At 56.7% G+C, this 21,088-nt stretch overlaps 3 protein-coding genes across 4 annotated transcripts; 1 reads left to right on the top strand and 2 right to left on the bottom strand.

Annotated features, from left to right (window-relative positions):
• Positions 1–72: 72 nt before the first annotated feature.
• RPL18 (ribosomal protein L18) lies at positions 73–3,999 on the bottom strand. The gene is made up of 7 exons (XM_010586534.2): positions 3,937–3,999; positions 2,601–2,687; positions 2,120–2,227; positions 1,594–1,692; positions 913–1,036; positions 671–740; positions 73–192 (listed from the first exon to the last, which is right to left on the bottom strand). Exons 1-7 carry the CDS (start codon positions 3,937–3,939, stop codon positions 117–119), a joined length of 567 nt encoding a protein of 188 aa, XP_010584836.1. The 5' UTR covers positions 3,940–3,999; the 3' UTR covers positions 73–116.
• Positions 4,000–4,061: 62 nt separating this feature from the next.
• Positions 4,062–15,493, top strand: SPHK2 (sphingosine kinase 2). The gene is made up of 7 exons (XM_003406529.4): positions 4,062–4,352; positions 6,062–6,232; positions 9,748–10,222; positions 11,217–11,366; positions 11,871–11,965; positions 12,056–12,171; positions 12,777–15,493. The coding sequence occupies exons 2-7, from the start codon at positions 6,194–6,196 to the stop codon at positions 13,858–13,860; spliced, it is 1,959 nt and encodes a 652-aa protein (XP_003406577.2). The 5' UTR covers positions 4,062–4,352; positions 6,062–6,193; the 3' UTR covers positions 13,861–15,493.
• DBP (D-box binding PAR bZIP transcription factor) lies at positions 14,941–21,049 on the bottom strand. Of its 2 annotated transcripts, none has more exons than XM_023543275.2 (4): positions 20,424–21,049; positions 19,163–19,573; positions 17,109–17,329; positions 14,941–15,156 (listed from the first exon to the last, which is right to left on the bottom strand). In XM_023543275.2, the coding sequence occupies exons 1-4, from the start codon at positions 20,560–20,562 to the stop codon at positions 14,941–14,943; spliced, it is 987 nt and encodes a 328-aa protein (XP_023399043.1). In that variant the 5' UTR covers positions 20,563–21,049. The 2 variants fall into 2 exon arrangements, with proteins under 2 accessions (XP_023399043.1, XP_003406878.1); XM_003406830.3 differs by having other exon boundaries at positions 17,118–17,329.
• Between the last annotated feature and the right edge of the window lie 39 nt (positions 21,050–21,088).

Below are 21,088 nucleotides of genomic sequence, written 5' to 3'. Positions count from 1 at the left end.
TCCCCCAAATCAAAGACATTTTCACCAGCAGGCCCCGTTCCCCTCCCTGCCCCCCAATAACACACAAAGGGCTGTCAGCATCCAAAATCTTTTTAATAACATGGTAGGATCTGGGGTTAGTTTTTGTAGCCGCGACTGGCCCGTCGGCCTCTGGCACGCTCGAACTTCCTGCCCTTGGAGCGGACATAGGGTCTGTGGGGAGACGGAGAAAGTGAGTGAACTCATTTTACAGAGGTCAGCGGCACAAGGTGGCCTTTAAGGAACCCAGAGCAGAGTAAGCTAGATGTGGTACAAGTGGCCGGCACAGGGACCCCAGAAAGCACCCAACTCAACCCAAGAAGGGTCAGGGTGACAATTCGATTTCAGGGGTGGCTGTTGAGCCTCCAGCTGCCCTGGTGACTCTCACTGAACCGGCCTGAGGCTGGGCCAAATGCAGGGCCCCACAGATGCTGGCTCAGGCACTGGCCTGAGCGCAACGCTTCAAAAAGCAGAATTAAGCTGAAGAAAAGAGTGAGTAACGTGAGATGGTAGTCCTCTGGAGGCCCAAGGGTGAGTCAGGGAGCAAAACAGCAGAAGCAGCTGGCAGGCCTCGCAGCTGCCTGCTAGGGGAAAGAACAGTGCTGGGCTATGGGGATGGAAGGGGCAGGAGGGGCAGGGGCCTACTACTCACTTGGTGTGGCTGTGCGGGGTTCCTGGAGCCTTGCCAAAATGCCTGTACACCTCGCGGCCCTTGCGCGGACCTGGGAAAAGGGTACAGAGCGGGTGGGTCAGGCAAGGACCAGACACCTCACCTTACACAGGGAAGGGCCCAGCCTCCCAGGAGTCACATGGCTCACTCCAGGACCTCTCGCTCTCATATCCAGCCCCCTGAAAGCCCCCCACGAGGCCGGCAGCCACTGAAGCGTCACTCACCAGAGAGCAGGACAGTGCCACAGCCCTTAGGGGAGTCCAGGGCCAGCTGGTCAAAGGTGAGGATCTTGCCTCCAGCCTTAAGGATGCGGCTCCGGGCCCGGCTGCTCACGCGCAGCGCACACACCTGAAGGAAAGGACAGGTGGGGTCAGGGCCCACCACGTAGCACCCTAGGGGGTGCCGGGACTCAACATCCACTGCCCTGGCTGCCAGTGGCCCCAATTACTTGCTTGATAACACAACCAATGGTTACCAGAGGCTTCCTAAGTTGACAGTGGCTATTCTTACCACTTTACGTCTAGACTCACCTAAGACCACCGCAGTCCTGAAAGGCAGGCACCACCGTCCTCACGTGTTATTACACGTAAGTAAACTAAGGCATAAAGAGATTACAAACTTTGTCCAGAGAAGACAGAATGGCAAAGATCCAGATCTGAACCCCAGTCGTCTGGCTTGAGAGCAAATGTATCACCAGTGTACGAGAAAACTGAGGGCCAGAAAGGTCTTGCCAAGGGCCACCACTGTTCAATCCTAAACACTGCCTGGACAGGCCTGCTGCCTGCCTGTCCCAGAGGCGACCAGGGACACTTCACAGGCCCATGTCACATGGCAGAGCAAGGATGCAGGTCAGGTCTGCACACCTCCACCCTGAGCCTGTGCCCTGGAGCCCCCACCCTACTCACCTTCAGCTTGGGCACCTCCTGAACCCGCACATCATCTGTTATGGTCCCCACGACCACAGCCGTCTTGTTTTCCCGGCCAGGAAGCTTCATCTTCCTGATCTGGGGGAGAGGGGGAATGCACAAAATAAGAAGTCCCTTCTGGTGTTTAAATCCAATCCCCCTGCCTCAGGCAGCGTAAGGACCAAAACAGTTATCCCCTCTGACGAGGTTAAGCCCACTCACACACGCCTCCCTAAATAGCAGGGGACTTCTCAGGTCTAGCTTAGGAAAATCCGCAAATGAGAACATATAACCACAGACTGTTCACCAGGTCTCTCCTATCAAAAGCTTTTCTAAGACACTTGAGCCTCAGGACAACCTCATGAGGAAGCCACAAGCTTCACAAGGAGGGGAAATGAGGCCAAGCCACTTGCCCAAGGCTATCCCGCCACAACCAAAGGCCAGAGCTTTGCGCCCACCACTGGGTGTAACAAAGCAGCTGACGCCCAGGCCGCTACCCCAAGCCCTCCCTGCAACAACCTCTCACCATCCGAGAAAGGGACAGGGGTGGCCGATTGGTGCGGCTCATGAACAGCCTCTTCAGCACAACTTGGTTGAAGGTAGAGTTGGTTCGTCTGGCCAGAAACCTGTACAGCTGGAGGAGAAAGGAAGGAGAGGCATGAGAACCTCAGGCAGCCCACCACTCCCACTCCCCACTTTCCAGTGAAGGGACAAATCAATGATGATTCAGGCTAGAAGTGTTCCTACGGCCTGTGCAGCCACTGACTGAGCTTTTCCCATATCCTACAGAGCTCAAGGGGCAGAGCTGGTTCAGGTCCCCCCTGCCCAAGGACCCAGAAACCCCCTCCCCACCTGAATACAGCTCACAGGCTGAAACATGAGCCTTCCAGAAGCTCTGGGCACAAGGACAGAACCAGAGATTCGAGCCTGCCCTGTGGGCCCCTGAAGCGCTGCCAAGTCACAGCTCTGGGGTGGCCCTACCCCTGAGACTCAGGTCCCAGCCTCACCTTGACCAACAGCCGGAGGTAGATGTCCTGGCTCTTGGGCTCCTTGCGCCGAACCTTCCGGTCTTTGTTGTGGCGGATGTCGACTCCCTAGGGGGGTGAAGGCAAGACCACAGACTGGACTCAGGGTCTGGCAGATCACTCACCCCAGAAACCAAGACCAAGCTGGGGCCCAAGTCTCTGCAATCAACAGCTCAAATCCCAGTTCCACAACTGGGAGACCTCTGGGTGAGTCACTTAAAAACCTCTGGGGCTTAAGGGACAAAAAAGGGGGACAAATCAACACGCAAAACCTTTTGCACAGAACAAATTGTCAAAACTCTTAACACAAGAGCTGTATTGCCGCAACCAAAAAAAAAAAAGTTCAACTCTTCAGAAGTTGTATTTTATAACGATACTAAGTATTATTTAAATTGCTAAAAACTGTTTCTCACACCTGCAGTGACGCAAACATTTAACCTAAGACACACGCTAAATAACAACTGACAACGCTTCTTTTCTTCTTTTTTAAGAATTCCCTCTGTATCGATCTAGAACTACCTTTCATTAACTCTTTGAATCTAACAACCTTGAGGTTGTTTCTGCTATTATCCCCAATTGCTAAAGAAACCCCACAATTCCCGCTGCAACCTCTGCCTGGTTTTCAGAGTAACTGAGGTTTTAAGATGGTGTTAATAACTGTAAAGAGCTACTTAGGTGTTAACAACACTTGCTTTATTGCAGATGCGCCCTTCGTATGAGTTACTTCTTTCTTATCTCACAAACCCATGAGACAGAATAGGACTGTGGTCCCTATGGACATATGAGAAAACCGAGGCACAAGCCCGGAAAACAAGGCCCTAACCAATTTTTTTTTTTTTTTAATCACATTGCAGCCAGGCAGCCGAGAATCCAACGGAAGCCTGCCCGTTTCCAAAGCCTAGGCACTTGGCCCTCGACTCCCCAGAAAACCCACCTCTCGAGGCTGAAAAGTGGCAAGTAGTGGTAGTGTCAATAAAGATAAACAGTTAAGAGTGCCGAAAGGCCAGCAGCCGGGCCCGAATCCCGGCTCCGCCACTTCTTGGCCTTGTAACCCCAATCATATTACTTAATCTCTCTGTACCTGAGTGTGGTCAACTATTTATGGAGCAGTTAATAAAGAAGTGCGGAAGGGACTGGAGACTGAAGTGATCCTGACCGATTCCCGGCCCCCAGGATGCCAACATAGCCTTCCCCGCCTCGGGCATCAACTTCTTCGGACACCCCTGGCACCCCTGACCCCCTCCGGCAGACCCCCGGCCCAAGATCGCGGCGGATGGCGGCGGATGGCCAAGTCCCGAACGCCACCAGATGTGCTCACCATGATGGCGCCTCCTGCTCAGCCGGGTTTGGAAAGACAGAACGACGCGGGTGTGGGCGGGGAAAGCCTCCAGAGAGTGGCGCCCGCGTGACGTCACATGAGCGCCACGCGGCGCTCTACCACAACCCGGCCTCTTCGTGGTGTGTCGGAGGACCGGCTAAATGGGCGAGTACGGAATAGGACGGAGCGACAACCAAAGGGGAACAAGTGCGACGTCGCGGAAGGAAGGGCTAGCACGTCGGATGCCTCTCTGGCCCTCAACAGTCCCTGTTCTCTATACTCTGTCGGAAGCAAAGGATCTGAGCGCGAGAGAGATGTTCCGCGGAGCTACGAGGACGCGTAGCGGGTTGACGCTCTGGCCCGACGCCGACGACCTCTCTCTGGCTCCGGAGGACTCGGCGATCCGAGTATTGGAGGTGAGGAAGCGGGGCAGGTGAGGCTAGTTCAGGCCTCGGAAAACCTCTGACCCTAAGCTTCGGGCGTTTCCTGAGTTACCTCACGTCTTCCTTATCTCGCACTGCACCCCAAGCTTGGCCGCAGGTCAGGAAGTCCTTCTCGAGGTCTAACCCGAGACCTTCTTGCTGTAGCCTAGTCTGTAGCACCCTGTACTTCCACCTTTTCGGTTCCACTTTCCTCCTGTCTCCTGATGGCCCTGCCCTGACCACCCCCATCTTTCGTCACCTGAGGTCAACCTTTTTCCACCAAAGAGGTTCAGTGGCCCAGAGGGCATTGGTGCGAGGGGTATGCACAGTACTGGAAAGCAGAGGAAGTGCACTGAGACCCCGATTGAGGTAGGGGTGGGAGTGAGGACCGGTAAAAAGATCCATAAAGTGCGGAGACCTAAAGGGGAGTAGACAGTTTGGGGTGGGGAGTGGACATAACGTTGGTAGTGGTGGGAGAATGGAAGTTGGACACCCAGAGAAGAAGAGATATAGATGTGAGATGGTGCCTTGCCCGGTAACCAAATTCAAATCCTGGCTCTGCTGCTTACTGTATAACCTTGGGCAAGTCACTTAGCCTCTCCGTGCTTTATTTTCCTTACCTCCAAAATGGAGATGAGAATAGGCCTACCACAGCGAGTGGTTTCCAGAATCATGAATTAATAAAAGTGCTTAGGACAATGCTGTACATGTAATAAGTGCTCAGTGGCGTTGGCAAAGAATATTGAGTATACCATGGACTGCCAGAAGAACGAACAAATCTGTCTTGGAAGAAGCACAACCAGAATACTCCGTAGGCGTGAGGATGGCGAGACTTTGTCTCACTTACTTTGGACATCTTATCAGGAGGTACCAATCCCTGGAAAAGGACACGATTGGTAAAGTAGAGGGTCAGTGAAAAAGGGGAAGACTCTCAATGAGATGGATTGACACGGTGGCTGCAACAATGGGCTCAAACATAGTAATGATTGTGAGGATGGTACAGGACTAAGCAGTGTTTTGTTCTATTGTGCATGGGGTTGCTCTGAGTTGGAACCTAATTTGATGGCACCCAACAACATAACAACAAAAATTAACTCTTACTGAGTGTGATCAGATGGACTGGCTGGGGCAGTAATGAGGCTGACCTGAAGGGCTTCAAACAGATTCAGTCATGGCTGAGGAAGCGAAACAGGAACAGATCCAAAGTTTTACAATTTGGTACCTGGAACAGGAAAAATTACAGGTCGAAGCCCTGGAATAGGACACTCCGAAGAGAAATAGTGAGCCCTTTCAGGTGCATGACGCGTGAAATTGGATTATTGGCAGAACTGTGGAGAATAGCACACACTCAAAGCAGCACGGTCGGCTGCCGTTTTTGAGCGGAACAACGCTGCTTTGGACTGTGCTCAAAATCTGAGGGCAACAGATTTGGTTGCTATGCAATGCACACCTGCCCTTATTCTTTGAGAGGGAGATTAAGTTTCTAGCTGGGCTTTGACTCATAATTTTTCCCATTCGAGTCTCTTCTGGTGATGCTTCCTCAGCCATGACTGAACCATGCAGAACTGGTTTGAAGTCCTGCTGACCTGCCCTCTCTTTCCTCCTTCCTCAGGGAGGCCCTGCCTGGGAGGTTCAAGCACACCCGGCAGTATCTCCTGCTGTCTGCCCTCGATGCACCTATTCACTGTTCCTCTCCTCCACAGAGCCAAAGGCCAGGCCTGGATCGTGGTGCCTGACTCCTTGCTTCCCCTGCTGTGCCCCCCTGCCCATCCCCAGTGGCCTCAGACCCAGGTCCTGGGTCCTGGCGATGTGGTGACAGAATAGAGGGCAGGCAGATGAATGGATGCCTTGAAGCAGAGGAACAGCAGGACCAGGTAAGGGCCCATGTAAAAGCCAAGACTGCAGTACCGTGAGACACATCACCCAAGGCCCTTCCATGTCAGACCTTCTCTCCAGGCGGTAGGATTTTGCTTTTTCCCCATGTCACAGACAGGGCAACTGAGGTCCAGAGAAGCCAGGGGCTTTCCTGAGGTTATACAGCAACTCCATATGAGAGGCCTGGAGCCCCTCATCTGCCTCCTTTTGGGGGAGCTCCAGGCCCTCATCTCTGCTTCCTTTTCCTTCTCCTCCCTGTTCCCTGGTCTCTGTGACTTGGTCTCCATGTTTGAGCCTTGGGTTTTTTTGTCTGCTTTTCTCTCTACTGGGTCCCAAGCTCTGATGCTGTGTCTCTCCATCTCACTGGGTTTCCGTCCCCCTTTCTTTGGGGCATTCCTTGGCACTATTATCTGGTGATATTGCTACCCTGGAGGAGTCCCTGGGTGATACAAATGGTTAACATGCTCGACTACTAACCGAAAGGTTGGTGGTTCAAATCCACCCAGAGGTGCCTTGGAATAAAGGCCTGGTGATCTGTTTCCAAAAGATCACAGCCCTTGAAAACTCTGTGGAACACAGATCTACTCTGACACACATCAGGTCACCACGAGTTGGAATCGACTTGATGGTAAATGGTGGTGGCGGTGGTGGTTGCTACCCTGGGCTGGATGCGAAGTATACTGTTTGGCAAGAAAAGAACTTCTTCCATTTGTCTCTTTTTAGCAAAGCTCTGTCCTTGTCTTTTTCTGTGTGTCTCTCCACAGTTCTGATTCAAGTCTCCTGATATAGCCTTACCTTATTTCCTTTTGGGAAACCCTGGTGGCAAAGTGGTTAAGTGCTATGGCTGCTAACGAACAGGTCAGCAGTTCAAATCCACCAGGTGCTCCTTGGAAACCCTATGGGGCAGTTCTACTCTGTCCTATAGGGTTACTATGAGTTGGAATTGACTTGACAGCAACGGGTTTGGTGCATCCTTTCAGTCTCACCATGCCTTTGCCTCTTTGTGTCTGTCAACATCTTTGCTTTCTGTCTCTCTTGGTCTCAGTCCCTCTCAGCCTCTGGACCTCCAAAATTATCCCCCAAGCCCTTCCCCATCCCCTGGAAGTTTCTCTCTCTATCTCTCTTCTGTATCTCTGTCTAGACAAGCAAGCCACTGATTTGAGTCATTTACTGGGCAGATGGTTATCTCATGTTACCTCTGCTCTGGTTTGAGCCCAAGATAAATAATTTGTGAATTAATGAGCCTCTCTTCCCTGGTTTTCATTGCAGAAGTGTGTCATTTTCTGGGTCTTCTGTGTCCTTACCTTGCTCATTGTTACTCTTGCTGGTTTCGTTTCTTTGTATGTCTGCTTCTCTTTGAATCTGTCTCTTTGTAACGGAAATCTCCCTTGTCTCTGACTCTTTCTGCTTTTCTGGGTTTCTGCCTCGCTGAATCTCTGTGTTTTACTACCCCTTTGCATGTCTCTGAGCATTTATTACCATGTTCCTGTATTGTCAGGCTGTCTGTCTCTGCAGCTAAAGGTTTCCTCCCCCTTGTGTCATCTCGTTTATGAACTTAATGGATGGGACAGGCTCACGTGCCCTTGACAAAGATGGCAGCTTCAGGGCCGGCTTTGGGACTATGACGCCCCCTCTGCTGCGCGTGTGCCCTCACCTAGGATGGCGGCCGGTCTCGCGAGGTGCGATGCCCCCGGCTGTTCTCGACTTCTCCCTCGGCCTGCCCCTGCGACAAGCTCGCTTGTCGATTGGCTCCGCCCCACGCCCTCTCATTGGCCTGACTCAGACCGGCCGCTCGGCGACTGGCTAAGCCGAGCACACCCTCCCCCCCACCCCTAGATCTGATGGGGGCGGTTGGTGCTGACCTGAGGAGCCGCCTGGAGGAGGACCCGGCCTGTGAAGAGGGTGCGGGGAGGGGGGGGGGGTTCGGGGTAGGGGCCCCAGTCGAGGGGTCACTGAGGTACCGGGAAGAATGGAGACGCAGGCCCGGGACGGGGGTACCAGGGTGGGGAATGAAGATGGAGCTCCAGGACCGGGTCTGAGGGATCCAGGGTTCTGGAAATGGGATGGGGATGGAGGTCCCGGATTGGGAGACCCGGGGACGAAGACAGGCTTGTGAGTTGGGGACCTATGGATGGCGACCCAGGCCCAGGTCTGGGGTAGCTGGGGAATGGAGGAAGAATGGAGACCAGGTCAGAGATTGGGGAACCCCAGGGACAGAGACCCATGCCTGGGACTGGATCTAGGGTCTGTTCCAGAAGGGGCTCAGTGCAGGTTGGGGGCAGAGGCAGGCACCCTGGGCTTGTGGGAGCCACCCATGGAAGGGGGACAGAGGTGGCTCCTGATGATGTGTCCTCGGAGGGGGGTGTGTCTGGGGCAGCTCTGGGCTCTGGGGAGGTGCTGGCTGGCCCAACAGGTGGCTGGGCGGGGCAGTGGGGAACAAAGGTGAACAAAGGTAGGGGCAGAGGGCAGGGGAGGGCCTCCGGGGAGGGGACCTCAGTCCTGGCTCCCACCCCCTCCCTGGAGAGCAGGAAGCCAGATGCCCAGGTCAGTGCTCAGGGGCCAATTCTCAGCCCCATCCCCTCAAAGGTGCCTGCATGTGGCCCTATCACTCTCTGTCCCCTGAGTCCCTCCATGTTGCAGCCCTTTCTCCCTCTCCATCTGTCCACGCCACCTGCTTCTTGCCTCTCCTTTCTCCTCTGTCTCTCTTGTCCTTCTAACTCTGTCCCAGATGTCTTCCTGACACTGAAAGGGCCTCCTGGAGTCCCTAAACTCTTAACTCCTCTCTAAGTATCTTTCAACAACCTGGGTCTCATCTCATTGACACTATGTCTCCTTCTCAGTGTTTCTCTGGCTCTCAGAGCTTATTCCTCTTTCTCTTTGTGTCTGAGACTCTCTCTTTCACTCTCCCCCTCTGGGTGGGTGGGTGTGTGTGTGTGTGTTTCTGTTCTTGCATGTTTCTGCATGTGTCTCCACAATCCCGATCCCTCTCCCCTGCCTTATTTTCCCACAAAACCCGCATCATCATTCAACACACTATATATTTTACTTCTTTATCTTGTTTTTCTGCCATCTGATTAGAATGTAAATTCCATAAGAACAGGGATTTTTGTCTGTTTTGTTCCCTGCTGTGTTTGCTTCTTGGAAACTCTATGGGGCAGTTCTGCTCTGTCCTATAGGGTCTTGAGTTGGAATCGACTCGATGGCAACGGGTTTGGTTTTTTTTTGGGTTGGTGTCTCCTGGGCCTGGCATCATGACTGACACATAGAGGGTACTGAGTGGTTATTTGGGGAATAAAAATGAATGCTTGCATGCCCGAGTCTCTGGACCCTCTGGGATGCTGGTGCTATGTCCCCCCGAAGTCTCCAAACACCTGTAGGGGCCTGTCTGTCTCTGGTCCTAGTATCTCACCTGTCAGTTCCCCTCATTTGTCTCCTCCTGTCCACAGGCCCTGCCCCTCCTTCCCCACACCCTGGGGGGTCCTGGACTCCAACCTCTGCCCTCCTCTGTCCACAGAGGCAGCAGGACCAGGAGCTGACCTGGAGCCACAGACCCGGGCCCGGGAGTACCCTGGACAGGGCCAAGGCCATGGCCCCGCCAGCACCGCTGCTGGCCGCCAGCACCCCACTCTTGCATGGCGAGTTCGGCTCCTACCCGGCCCGTGGCCCCCGCTTTGCCCTCACCCTTACACCGCAGGCCCTGCACATTCAGCGGCTGCGCCCGAAGCCTGAAGCCCGGCCCCGTGGTGGTCTGGTCCCACTGGCCGAGGTCTCGGGCTGCTGCACCCTGCGCAGCTGCAGCCCCTTGGACTCTGCAGCCTACTTCTGCATCTACACCTACCAGCGGGGCCGGCGTGGGGCCCGGCGCAGAGCCACACGCACCTTCCGGGCCGACGGGGCAGCAGCCTATGAGGAGAACCGCGCTGAGGCCCAGCGCTGGGCCACCACCCTCACGTGCCTGCTCCGTGGGCTGCCACTGCCTGGGGATGGGGGTGAGACACTGGGCAGTTGTTCTCTCCTAAGGCTCCTTGTCTGTACCTTTCTGTGTGTCTGTCTATATGAGGTCTCTCACTGGGTCCCTGCTGAATGAGTGATACAGAAATGGGCGACAGATGGAACAAAAGCATCTCCAGGTGACAAAAACAGTTAAAAGCTCCATTACTAGCCGAAAGGTTGGTAGTTCCAGCCCGCCCAGAGAGGGAAGAGAGAGCCTTGGCAATCTGCTTCTGAAAGGTCACAACCTTGAAAACCCTACAGAGCAGTTCTACTCTGCACACTTGGGGTTGCCCAGAGTCAGAATCGACTTGACAGCAACTAACAGAAGAAACAAAAAGACAAGCAGAGAGAAAGGATTTGTGTCTGCTGCCCACTGTTAGGCTCTTCTGTCCCTTTCCACCTCCCACAGGTCTTGAGCACAAATGAGTCCGAGACCACCAGACTGGTAGGGGCAGCCGACGGAGACATGGTCAGCCACCACCCAGGGTGACAGGTGCTACAGAGGCCCTGTAGGGCACCCAGGAGCCCAGAGGTGGCCTCCACTCCAGCCTGGGAGGGCCAGAGAAGGCTTCCTGGTGGAGGCCCCCACTGGGGTCCTCAGTTGGCGCAGGAAGGTGAATAGCCAAGGGTCTGCATCTCATGGCCCTTCCTTGGTCTTCCAGGGTCCTTCTGGCTGCCTGGGGGCCACTAGAGCCTCAAGGGCTGGGGACAGGGAGGGAACCTGGCACACCAGAATAACCTGCTCCTGGGGTCCAGGTGTTCCGATGAGGAAAGTGGAAACCACAGCTCCTCCAAGACAAGGGGCCAAGGGATACTGGGATTAGACACCTGAGCCTTGCCTTTGTTTTAGTACCTGGGATGTGGGTGGGGCTGCACACCTGAGCCTGGTAAGGTGAGCTCAGGCTGAGAGGAAAAAAACTCCCAGACAGTTCTGGGTGCCAGTCCTCCACTTCTGGCCTCTGTAGACCGCCCCCCCCCTTCTTTCTGCAGAGATCACTCCCGAGCTGCTGCCCCGGGCCCCTCGCTTGCTCCTATTGGTTAATCCCTTTGGGGGGCGGGGCCTGGCCTGGCAATGGTGTAAGAACCATGTGCTTCCCATGATCTCCGAAGCTGGGCTGTCCTTCAACCTCATACAGACAGGTAAGGGGTGCCACAGGACAGGGCCTGGCAGACCTGACTCCCCAGTCCTGGGTCTGAAGGAAGGGAAGGGGGGCCAGGATACCTGGGTCTCAGGGGAAAAATAAGGGCGACTGGAATCCTGGGTCTTGGGGGAGTAATGCGGGGGTGGGTCTCCTGGATCCTGGGGGAGTAATGGGGAGTGGATCTCCTGGGTTTTGGGGGAGGTCTCCTGGGTATTGAGGAAGCAGTGGGGGAGCCTCCTGGGTTTGGGGAAGCAGTGAGGGGATCTCCTGGGTCCTGGAGGAGTAATGGGGGGCAGGTCTCCTGGGTATTGGGGGATTAATGGGAGAAGTCTCTTGGGTTTGGGGAAGCAGCAGGGGTCTCCTGGGTCCTGGAGGAGTAACGGGGTGGGGGTTTCCTGGGTATTGGGAAAGCAGTGGGGGCGGCAAGACTCCAGGGACCTGGGGGAGCAGCGAGGTGGGTGAGGGGTGGAACACCCAGCCTCACCTGCTGGCTCTCACATAGAACGGCAGAACCACGCCCGGGAGCTGGTCCAGGGGCTGAGCCTGAGCGAGTGGGATGGCATTGTCACGGCCTCAGGAGACGGGCTGCTCTATGAGGTAGGGCAGGAGCATCTTGCCACTCACCCTGCGCCCTCGGGAACCCTGAGGCCAGGACCAGGACTCAGACGCTGGTCTTGTGCTCTGCAGGTGCTGAATGGGCTCCTTGATCGCCCGGACTGGGAGGAGGCTGTGAAGATGCCTGTGGGCATCCTCCCATGTGGTTCAGGCAATGCACTGGCCGGAGCAGTGAACCAGCATGGAGGGTAGGTTGGGCAACCCTGCTGGGACACCTGCTGAGGTTACAGTGAGGGAGGGATGAGCCCACCCAGGGTAATAAGGACAGGGTACATCTGTCCTTGTGGTGCAACAGTTAAGCACTTGGCTGCTAACTGAAAGTGTCTGTTTGAATCCACCCAGTGGCTCTGTGGGAGAAAAACTTGGTGATCTGCTCCCAGAAAGATCACAGCCTAGAAGACCTTATGGGGCGGTTCTACTCTTTCACATAGGGTCACTATGAGTCTGAATCAGCTTGACAACACCAAACAACATCTGCCCCCACATCCCCCACTTAGCCCATCCAGAGCCTTCCCCATCCCCAGACACTGTCTCCTATCTTCTTCCCAGCTGTATCCCTAATGCCTGGAACTGTGCCTGGCGCTCAGTGAATGCTTATTGAATGAAAACTAACTAAAAGGGAACCTGCTCCCAGTAAGATGAGTCCATTTGGATGGGGCCGCATGGCAGCAGGTGGACTCCGGACCCACCCCCTGGTCTCAGGGCTCCTGTCGTCCCTGCCCATCTGCATCTCTCACTCCTTTTGCTTTTTCCCCCTCTTTCCCCCTGGGTGTCACCCACCTCGGGCATGAAGGTTTGCACCAGCCCTGGGCATAGACCTGCTGCTCAACTGCTCTCTACTGCTCTGCCGGGGTGGCAGCCGCCCGCTGGACCTGCTCTCTGTGACACTGGCCTCGGGCTCCCGCTGTTTTTCCTTCCTGTCTGTGGCCTGGGGCTTCGTGTCAGACGTGGACATACAGAGCGAGCGTTTCAGGGCCCTAGGCAGCACCCGCTTCACTCTGGGCACGATGTTGGGCCTCGCCACACTGCATACCTACCGCGGACGCCTCTCCTACCTCCCTGCCACTGGGGGACCTGTCTCGCCCACACCCACCCATAGCCTGCCCCGGGCCAAGTCGGAGCTGACCCTGGCCCCAGAGCCAGCCTTGCCAATGGCCCACTCGCCCCTGCACCGCTCAGTGTCTGACCTGCCCCTGCCCATGCCTCAGGCTGCCCTGGCCTCCCCTGGCTCACCTGAACCCCTGCCCATTCTGTCCCTCAATGGTGGCGGCCCAGAGTTGGCTGGGGACTGGGGTGGGGCTGGGGATGCTCCACTGTCCCCGGACCCACTGCTGCCCTCCCCCTCTGGCTCCCCCAGAGCAGCTGTCCGTTCACCCATCACTGAGGGGCCACCAGAAATTCCAGTACCCTCTGGGCTTCCGAATCCCTGCCCTGATGTGCCGGCAGCTGCCTCCACATGGGGCCCACCTGACCACTTGCTGCCTCCTCTAAGTGCCCCACTGCCTCCAGGCTGGGTGACGATGGAAGAGGACTTTGTGCTCCTGTTGGCCATCTCACCCAGCCACCTGGGCGCTGACCTGGTGGCAGCCCCGCATGCTCGTTTTGACGACGGTCTGGTGCACCTGTGCTGGGTGCGTGGTGGCATCTCGCGGGCCACCCTGTTGCGCCTTTTCCTGGCCATGGAGCGTGGGAGCCACTTTGGCCTGGGCTGTCCCCAGCTGGGCTATGCCGCGGCCCGTGCGTTCCGCCTCGAGCCACTGACGCCTCGCGGTGTGCTCACGGTGGACGGCGAGCAGGTGGAGTACGGACCAGTGCAAGCGCAGATACACCCAGGTCTGGGTACGCTGCTCACTGGGCCGCCTGGGGGCGAGCCCTGAGCCTCAGGGCAGAGCCTGGAGTTCGTCTAGGGTGGGGCTTACATTCCAAGGGGCGGAGCCTGCGCTGGGGCGTCGTCCAACTGGTAGAGTTAGGGCAGGGGTCCTGGCCCAGTCTCAGGATTGCACCTGCCCCTAAGGGACCAGACACGAAGTTTGAGGGTGGCCTGAATTCCAGGAGCGGGCATGAAGGTTACAGATACGCCCCGAGGGTAGTGCCTGACGGAGGAGGGTGGGACCTGGCGCCTGCACTCCTGCCGCTTCTAGGGGGCGTGGCTCAGCCAGACTACCGCATTTGGCCACATCGGTTGTGGGCGGAGCCTAGCTAAGGCTTCGTCCAACGGCGAAACCTGAAATATACGGGCTGGGGAGGGCCTCAGTTAACTGGCCAGTCACGGCCGAAGTCTCGCCCTGTCTACTTCGGTGCCTCCACTTAACTGGCCAATCAGTCCATGAGGGGCAGGTTCCCTGGGGGCCGCGCTCCTATTTGCACTAATGTTCCTCCCCCCACCGGTGGGGGGAGGGAAGCTCACTCCCCCTGTCTTGTCTCACTAGTGTCCCCGGTTTCTGTACCCGATCTTCAAAGCAATTGAAAAGGTCTATGCAATAAAGGCGTTCGCTTCATTCTCAAACCCTCGCCCCTTCCTCTATCCCAAAGCCCGTGAGAAGCTTCCAGCGGTAGCATTTGCAGCAGCTCCTGCCTTAATGGCCCACTGCCCACAGGCCGCGGCCTGTCTGACCCACTGGCCTTGAGCCTGGGCCAGGGAGGTGCCTCCTCCCCCACAACAGCTGGCTCTAGGGTTCTCAAGATTTATTCAGGATCGTGTTAACGGAGGCGGTGGGAGGCTGGGTTCCCTGGCGGGCCAGGGGCACACACACAGCACCCTCCCCGCCCCCACGAGGGAGGGGGAAGGCTCGCTTTTTCTTAAAAATATAAATGTATTTATCTGCATTGTCACGGCCCTGGGGCACCCAGCTGACCGGCCGTTGGGCCACAGGGCGGGGAGGGTGGAGGGCGTCAGGTGTCAGGGCACAAGTCTGAGCAAGGCAAAGGACAGTGCCGCCAGGTGGGGGGCGGCGGCCTCACAGGGCCCCGTGCTGGGCTTGGTAGCGGGACAGCACGGCGCGGTAGTGGGACAGCTCCTGGCGCACGGCCACCACCTCCTGCCGCAAAAGGGCGTTCTCCTTCTCCAGGAAGGCCGCCCGCACCGAGATCTGGTTCTCCTTGAGCCGCCGGGCATCGCGAGACCGCTTGGCCGCCTCGTTGTTCTTGTACCGCCGGCTCCAATACTTCTCATCCTGGGGGTGGGGGAGACGGCACTGAGGTCCAAAGGGGTCCAGGCCCCATGGACAGAGGAAGGGAGCGGTAGCCTGGCTTGCTGTACCTTCAAGACCCAGGAGACAATTAAGAGACTCCTTCTAGCCCAGCAATAGGTCTTAAAATATACCCAAGGGTCTACCCTGTCAGGGCCCTGGTCACTAAGAAGAGCTGCATCTTAACAACAGCTGAGGTATGAGATATCCCTCCCCCAAGCAACTGAGCTACAAGTTACCACTGTGCAAAGCCAACTCAGCCCTCCCCACTTGATAAAGGGCCTGCAGTTATCGCTTGGTTGCTAAGGTTGCCTGTTCCCAAGCAACAGAGCCTTCAGGGTCTGAGAGCTTCTCCCAGTGAAAAGTACTGCTCTATACATCACCTTTCCATATCCCGATTGCTAAGGAGGCCTAGGACCCCTAGCAATGGAGTGTGGTGTCCCATAAAACCCTCCCAGAGGTGGGCTACTTTTGAGCATGGTTGCCAAGGCAAACCCATCCCACCTCAGCAAACTTAAGGCAAGGCCTTAAGTGGGTCCCATTGACTGTGGCCAGTCTCTGACCCACTGGCCTTGAACCGGGGCTAGGGAGCACCTCCCAACAGGCCCTGGTTGCTGGAATAGTTGCCCGTTAGCAACAGAGCCCAGCCTAAGACATCCACACAGCACTATGCCTAGGGTTCTCCAATCCCTGAATTTGTTTGCTGAGGAGGACCACTCCTTAGTAACGAGGCCTACCAAGCTCGTAACACTGCACCCACCTCCTACCCCCCCTTTAATTAAAGCCTAGTTCTTGGTTGCCAGAGAAAATCCAGTCCTCAGCAACAGGGCCCTATAGCAGGAGAAACCACTGGCCTAGGAGGTTGCTTCTTACACAAGGGCATGGCAAAGCCTTGTGAGAAGAGCCCAAGTCCCCCTTGATAGGGGAGACCCAAGAACTGGCAAAGAAAATGCTAGAAATGCCTTCAAGCAGATTCCGACTCATGGTAACCCCATGTGTGTAAGAAATGGAACTGTTCTTCATAGGGTTTTCAAAGGCTAATTTTTCAGAAGCAGATTGTGAAAGATCAGGCCTTTTTTCTGAGGTGTCTCTGGGTAGACCTGAACCTCTAACTTTTTGGTTAGCAGCTGAGCTTGTTAACTGTTTGTACCACCCAGGGACTCCTAGCGACTGCTCAAAGGACCCAAAATCAGAATGTGGCCCTGGCAGCAAAAGAAAATCTGAGGCCTCTTGCCAATGAGAAGTTCAGCCCCAGTCAACAATGCTTGGAGGGACTAGCAAAGGTTGCACTGTAGGGAGATGCGGCCATTCCAAAGGATGCACCAAAGCCAAGATCAAAGGCCCAGCTTTAGCTGGGATTGCTGCTAGGGAGTGACAGGCAGAGATCCCATTCCTAAGGAAGGCTGTCCTTACCAACTGGCCAGGTGGAGTCTGAAGCCTACCCCCCCGAGGCTCTTAGGCCCATCTGAGAGGAGAAGCTCCCAGTCTGTACAGCTGAGCCTCGCAGGGCTGGCTGAGTCTGCATCTCACAGTGACAATAACCAGTTGCCATGGAGACCCCACGTGTTGCAGGGTAGAACTGCACTCCATGGTGGTTTTCAAGGCTGTGACCTTTTGGAAGCATATCACCAGGTCTTTCTTCTGAGGTACCTGTGGATGGGTTCAAACCGCCAACCTTTAGCTGAGCATTTAATTGGTTGTGCCACCCAGGGACTCTTCCCACAATGATAAAAACCCACTAACCCACTGCTGTCAAGTCAATCCCAACTGAATGGTATGTCTTCATAAATCTCAGGCCAAAATGACTGCCTCCTTGTGCCCTATGGCCAAGGAGGACTGATCCCTGAGTGCAGGTCAGGAGAACCTTCAAAAACCCCATGAGAAGCCCTGATTGTGACAAAAGATCCATCCTGGCCAAGGCTGGGTCCCACTCTGACCTTGCTCACCTTCTGTTCCTCTGGCACCTGGATCTTCCGGGCCTTCTTCATAATGGGCTGGGGCTTAAGTTCCTCCTCTGAGAAGCGATGTCTACGAGGGTCAAAGGTCTCATGGCCAGGAATGCTGGACAGGGCTAGATCAGCTGGGTCGGGTTCAAAGGTCATCAGCACCTCCACGGTGTCTGGGTCCACAGGACTGGGTGTGTCCCGAGAGCTCAGGCCTTGGGGAAATAGAATGTATCACATAAGTGTGCATTAATTTTGGGGAGGGGATTCCCAACATCTACCCGCTGCTCAGGTGTCAGATCCACCCTCCTCTTAACCACACAGAAAGCCCTCTGGGATCTAACCTGCCAGGAATCAACCTCCCTAATACAAAACACGAAGGCTTCCTAAACCACAAAGATGCTTAGATATCATGGAGCTAACTCCACTCTTAGAAACAAGGAAATTGACGCCTGGACGTAGCTGACTTGCACTAAGTAATGGAAGTGGACTATTGGTTCTAAAACCTCAGGCCTTCAGATTCATAGTGTTAGCTTCTTTTCCGTAGTATAGCCTGAATCCTTAGTGCAACCCTCACCAAAACCTAGACCCCAGGCTGCTGAGGAAAAAGGAATCCACTGCACTGAAAAGAACTCAAATTGTCTAACAGCTACTCGCTCCAGAGGGTTAGAAAAGAGCAGGCGAGGCGCCTCTGAGATTCTAGAAGGTTGGTTCAAAAGGAGGCGCCTGTCCCTTTAAGAACAAGAAAGCCAGGGCCAGCTGAGGACACAAGTGCGGGGCCCAGTCACGTGCCGATGCCGTCTTCTCTCCCCTCCTCACCCCGCCCCCCAAGGGCGCCCTCACGTTCCCTAGGCCCCTCCCCTCCCGCGTGACCGCGCGTGCGCGAAGCGCGGAGGAGGGAGAGGAAGACTCACGTGGCGCGGGAATGTGCGGCTGGGAAGAGGAGGGGCCTGGCTCTGCTAGGAGGTTGGGCCAGGGACAGGTGTGCCCCGGAATCCCCTACTTTCGGCCCGCCCCGGGAGACCCCAAGGTGCCCAAGCGGGCTGACCCTTCCTTTCCTCCCTCGGGGCTTTCAGCTCGCACTTCTCACTCTCCAAGGATCCGGGCCCCCCTAGCTCTCTGAGGAATACAGGAGAACCGCCTACCCCTTCACCTTCTCCCCGGAACCCTAGCTCCCTAGCCACTGGGGTACCCATGATTCTGGGATCCCAGGCTCCTTGTCTTCCAGGAATCTAGGAGTCCCAGTTCTCGCCCCATTGGAGGACCCAGAATCAAGATCCCCAACTTCTCTCTGAAAGACTCCAGGACCCAAGGCTGCAGCCCCTCTCCACAGGAGGCGGGGGTGGGGGGGGGTGGGGACCATGGACCCGGGACTGCCACCCTTTTATGTCCTGGGGAACTAGATGTCACCCCAGCCCTTGCCTTCTCCCTCATAGAGGGCCTAGGAGTTCTGGTCATTATCCCAGCTCCACTGATTCTAAGTCCCACCCACTCCCCTGTAAATAACGGCGTTCCGGGCTCGCAGTCCCGCTTCCAAGAATATATAGACTGTCTGTTCCCACGTCCCACAGAAGTGTCCACAGTATCTCCCCACTGGACAGGATTCCTTGGATTTGGGGTCCCAAGTCCCTCCTCCCCTAGGGATTCTGGAGGCTCAGTTCCTGGTCCCCTAGGGGGTCACAGAATACGGCTCCTCAGGTAAAAAAAAAAAAAACAGAAAACCTCACCGCCCTCCAGTTGATCCCGACTCATAGCGCCAAGTAGGAGAGTAGAATTGCCCCATAGGATTTCCAAAGCTGTAAATCTTTAGGGAAGCAGACTACCGCCAGATCTTTCTCCTGAAAGCGTCTGCTGGGTTCGAACCGCTGACCCTTCGGTAAGCAGCTGAGCGCCTAACCAGTGCACCACAAGGTTTCCTTTGAACTATAGGGCCCAGAATTCAGCCCGCAGCCAAGTCCCACCATCCCAGACCCAGATGATGTGCAGCCCCGCCCCCTGAAGTTTAAGTCCCGCCCATTCAGAACCCAGCCCCGCCCCCTCCGCCGCACCTGCGCGGTGGCCGCCCGCGGCCCCGAGGGCAGCCCTGCCGGGGGCGTGCCCGGGTGAAGAGCGGGGGGAGGCCGAGCCGCAGGAGCCGGGTCCCGGGGAGGGCACCGGGGTACGCGCGGGCGAGGGTGACGGGGACGGGCCCCTGGGAGGCGGCGGACTAGGCGGGAGCCCGTGCTCCAGCAGGAAGGCATCCAGGTCCACGTACTCCACGTCGCCAAACGGCAGCGTCCGCTCCCACAGCAGCGGCGCCAACAGACCCGGGCCGGGCACGGCCCCGGGGCGCCCCCGCGGGGATCCGCCGCCCACCACCGCCCCAGCTGGGGCCTCCGGCGGGCCCGCCGACTCCAGGCCTGGCCCGGGAACCGTGGCTGCCGGCGGAGCCGCCTTGCGCTCCTTTTCCTTCAGGAGACCTGCGGGCCAAGGGAAGACGGGACGGGGTGGAGGAGGGAAGAGATAGAGGATCCCGAGTCAGAGAGACCGGAGAGAAGGGAGCATAGAGATTCACACGGCGGACATACAGGGATCCAGAAAGAATGGACAAGTGGGGGGGGGAGGGGAATGGGGGAAGGACAAACACCCAGAGAGAGGAAGGGAGAGATATTCAGAGAGGAAGGCAGACACCCAGAGAGAAAGAAGGACAGAGACGGGGAGAGGGATAGAGACCGAAACAGAGCGGGACAGAGACTCAGAAGGGGGAGGCAGAGACGAGAGATGGGGACAGAGACCCAGAGTGGAGAGGAGACAGAAAGACCGAGAGAAAGGGGGAGGGACGTCCAGGAGGGTGTCACAGACAGGGTAGGTGGAGGGTTAGACAGGTGAGAGAAAAAAATGACAGCTCTGTAATTCCTCCGAAATTCCCCCCACTTCCCATGCGCGCTTTCTCCTTTCCCCTCCCCCACACTCTGTAAGGGGCAGGAAGGGGCTCTAGTCCTCGGGCACATTCCTCATTCTAGGCCCCATGTGACCCCAGGAGGCCCCGCCTAAGCCCGTGTCACCACCGTGTGAGCACCCGACACACCCCCTCCCTCCGCCCCCGACCCCCGGGGTCCAGACTCCCGAAATCAAAAGGAAGAGGGGATAGGGGCCTACAATCCTGGGTCCTCGGGATGGACTGGGTGGAGAGCTGGTACTTTTGGGTCCTGAGTGCTAAAGGATCTAGGAGCTTAAACACCTGAGTAACTGAGTGGATAAAAGCTGGGAGAATAGGTCTTGAGTCCCTAAGGGTGCTCTGAGTTGGGTGAGGTGGGGGCTGGAACTCACAGCTGGCCGGCTCTTTGGGCTTGCTAGTCCCCTGCAGAAGGTTCCGCAGCCCAAGCAGTGCTCCCCCGCCAGGGGGGGCCCCGGCTGGGCCGCTCAGCAGCAGGGGGGCCGGTGTCCTCTCGCTCGCGGGCCGCGCCATCACCGGGCACCTGCCCCCAGGCTCACGGGCTCATGGAGAGGCGAAGAGCTGGCCTGCCAGTCAGCGGCAGACTCCTGCGGTTGGGGCGAGTATCTGCCCAGGGGCGGGCGAGTGTAGCTTGCAAGCCTCCAGTATCCAGAACACTGCAAATCCTAGGAGCAACGGAGATTCGCAGTCCTCCGTACAGAAACGTGCAACTCAAGAGGGTCCCCGGAGACCATGCAGTCTGAGCGAAGGGGTGACCAAATCAGGCAGCTGGCTCTTTGCAACTAAGGGAGCGAGGGGACACAGGCTCTCCTACAAGGTGGGCGAGCCTGGCTCTTGCAAAATCTGCAGCTCTCGCAACGGAAGGCGCTTTGCAATCTGCACCAAGGGGTGTGCGCGGAGGGGCAGGAGGAGGCAGCCGCCTTGAGGCGGGGCCAAAGCAAACTTCTTTCGCGGAAAAAAAAAGCCAAACCAAAACACCCGACGCCACCGCGCGGGCCCCTCCTCCCGGCCCCCGCACGCGCCCGCCCAGCCCCGCCCG

The sequence above is a fragment of the Loxodonta africana genome, chromosome 11 (genome assembly GCF_030014295.1).
Source record: "Loxodonta africana isolate mLoxAfr1 chromosome 11, mLoxAfr1.hap2, whole genome shotgun sequence".
NCBI lineage: Eukaryota > Metazoa > Chordata > Mammalia > Proboscidea > Elephantidae > Loxodonta > Loxodonta africana.
This window is presented reverse-complemented; position numbering and strand designations above follow the sequence as displayed.